Below are 1,853 nucleotides of genomic sequence, written 5' to 3' on the forward strand. Positions count from 1 at the left end.
TGCACCGCTCTGAGCTGTCGCCGCCAGCCCTGCGCCGCCGCCGCCGCCGCTGGCACTAACCGCACAGGCAGGCCACCCCCCGCCGCGGCCTGTCCTCCCCCCTGCAGGCCTGGCCGCGCTGCGGGACCTCAGCGTGGCGGTGCTGGCGCGGGAGAAGGGCCCCGCCGCCGCCGCCGCCGCCGACGACGAGTTCCGGCCGGGGCGGCGCTGGGCCAACGCCTCCTGCCTCATCGCCGTCTGCGCCCGCCGCCGGCCCCGCGACGGCGCCGCTCCGGGTGGGCTGCCTTCGCGCTGGAAGGGTTTATTTGGGAGAATCGGATTGGCAGCCCTGCCCAGCTGGAAAGCACCCTCTGGAAGCTTCCAGCTTAAGCGCTCTTTCCTGAGCCGAATTGTACTGCTCCTGTGCCTGCGCCTGTACCTGCACCCGTACTGCAGGACCCCAGGCGCAGTACAACGAGGAGTGGGAGGAGGTGGCGGCGGTGGGGTGCGCGGTACAGGTGCGACCGCCCCGTCCCGCACCCGACCACAGGGCGACTGCCGTGCAGCTACTAGTTCAGGCCAACGCTTGTGCAGGACTCTCCACAGCCTCCGCTGGTTCCCCAGCACGCTCCAAGCTCTGAATGCAAACAGCCAGGCAGGCGGCCGCAGGCAGCGCCGCTGTGCAGCCCCAACAACGCGCAGGGCCAGCGCCGGCACACCCTTCCACCACCTGCTGCCGCTTCTGCAGAACCTGCACCTGATGGCCGCGTCGCTGCCAGGCGGCGTGGTGGGATACTGGTCGTCGTGGTACCGCTGCGCCCGGGATTCCCCAGACATGGCCGCCCTGCTGCACTTGGGCCCGGGCGACAGGTAGGGAGGGAGCTGGCAGGGAGCTGCGTGTGCCAGGGTGGGCGAGGCTGGGAGTGCCCGCATCAGGGCATGCCACCACACAGCCCTGCCTTGCCAGCTTCCGTGTGGCTGGACTCACGCTGTGCCATGGTGCGCTGTCCCCTGCAGGTGCCTGGGCTTTTTTGTGCTGGGGTGCTGCGACCCACAGCTGGTGGGGCAGTTCCGCGCCGCCCGCCCGCCGCCGTCGGTGGACTGGCGCTGACTCCACGCTCGAAGCGTGCGGCGCCGCTGCTTGCAGCCGCCGGCGCCAGCGGCTCTCACAGGCCTGGCGCGCCGCGCCTGGCTGCGGCTGTCGGTCTGTGGACTGGCGCCTGCGCAGGCGGCGGCGCCAGCTGGGGCCGCCAGCCCCGTGGCACCCAGACCACCAGGCCAGCGCAGCGGCGGCCGGCGGCGGCGGCGCGGAACAGTGGAGGCGGGGCGGCGCAATTCCCTCGCTGCGCACATCGAGCTGAAAGCATGCCTCGCCTGCTAGCGGCAGATACTAACTTGTTTCATAGCCAGGTGTGGGCAGCTGTCGGGACGTTGTTAAGGCGGAGAAGCGAGCCGCCGAGAGGCATGGCGCCAGCACAGATGCGGGGGCACGATCAGTACGGAAAGCAACGCAAGCGGCCGGCGCCACCGTGGCGCCGTGGCGGCGCGGGTGCCGCGCTTGGGGCCGGCCCCGGGGAAAGGTGCCAGCAGCTGGCAGCAGCTGGCAGCAGCCGGGCTGCCAGCCCCCAAAGCGCTCCCGTAAGCCCCCTTCCTCTCCCTTCCTCCCCGCCTCGGCCCGCTCTGCCTCAGTCCTCCCGGTCCGTGGACCGCAGCGGGCGGCGCTTGCCGCCGCCGGGGCCGCCGCTGCCGGGCGCCAGGAAGCCCTGCGGGGTGGGCAGGGCAGGTGGTGGTGGTGGTGGGGGGGAGGCACAGGAACGGCTCAGCGGTGCGAGCGTGAGCGCACGGGTGAGCCCCACCCCTGCCACCGGAGGTTG

At 72.4% G+C, this 1,853-nt stretch overlaps 2 protein-coding genes across 2 annotated transcripts in view; both read right to left on the bottom strand.

Moving 5' to 3' along the window:
• The window catches only part of CHLNCDRAFT_59244 (hypothetical protein), a gene marked incomplete at its 5' end in the record, with an annotated part of 2,805 nt that extends 1,893 nt beyond the window's left edge, over window positions 1-912 (bottom strand). The window contains 2 exons of the mRNA XM_005843455.1: window positions 419-429; window positions 737-912. Coding sequence (XP_005843517.1) covers window positions 419-429; window positions 737-912 — 187 coding nt within the window. The remainder of the gene's footprint in view (window positions 1-418; window positions 430-736) is intronic.
• Window positions 913-1,401: 489 nt separating this feature from the next.
• CHLNCDRAFT_59245 (hypothetical protein) overlaps window positions 1,402-1,853 on the bottom strand; it is a 37,306-nt gene continuing 36,854 nt past the window's right edge. Inside the window, exon 31 of the mRNA XM_005843456.1 lies at window positions 1,402-1,742. Within this exon, the coding sequence (XP_005843518.1) occupies window positions 1,665-1,742 (78 nt within the window). The 3' untranslated portion in view covers window positions 1,402-1,664. The remainder of the gene's footprint in view (window positions 1,743-1,853) is intronic.

The sequence above is a fragment of the Chlorella variabilis genome (genome assembly GCF_000147415.1).
Source record: "Chlorella variabilis unplaced genomic scaffold CHLNCscaffold_30, whole genome shotgun sequence".
NCBI lineage: Eukaryota > Viridiplantae > Chlorophyta > Trebouxiophyceae > Chlorellales > Chlorellaceae > Chlorella > Chlorella variabilis.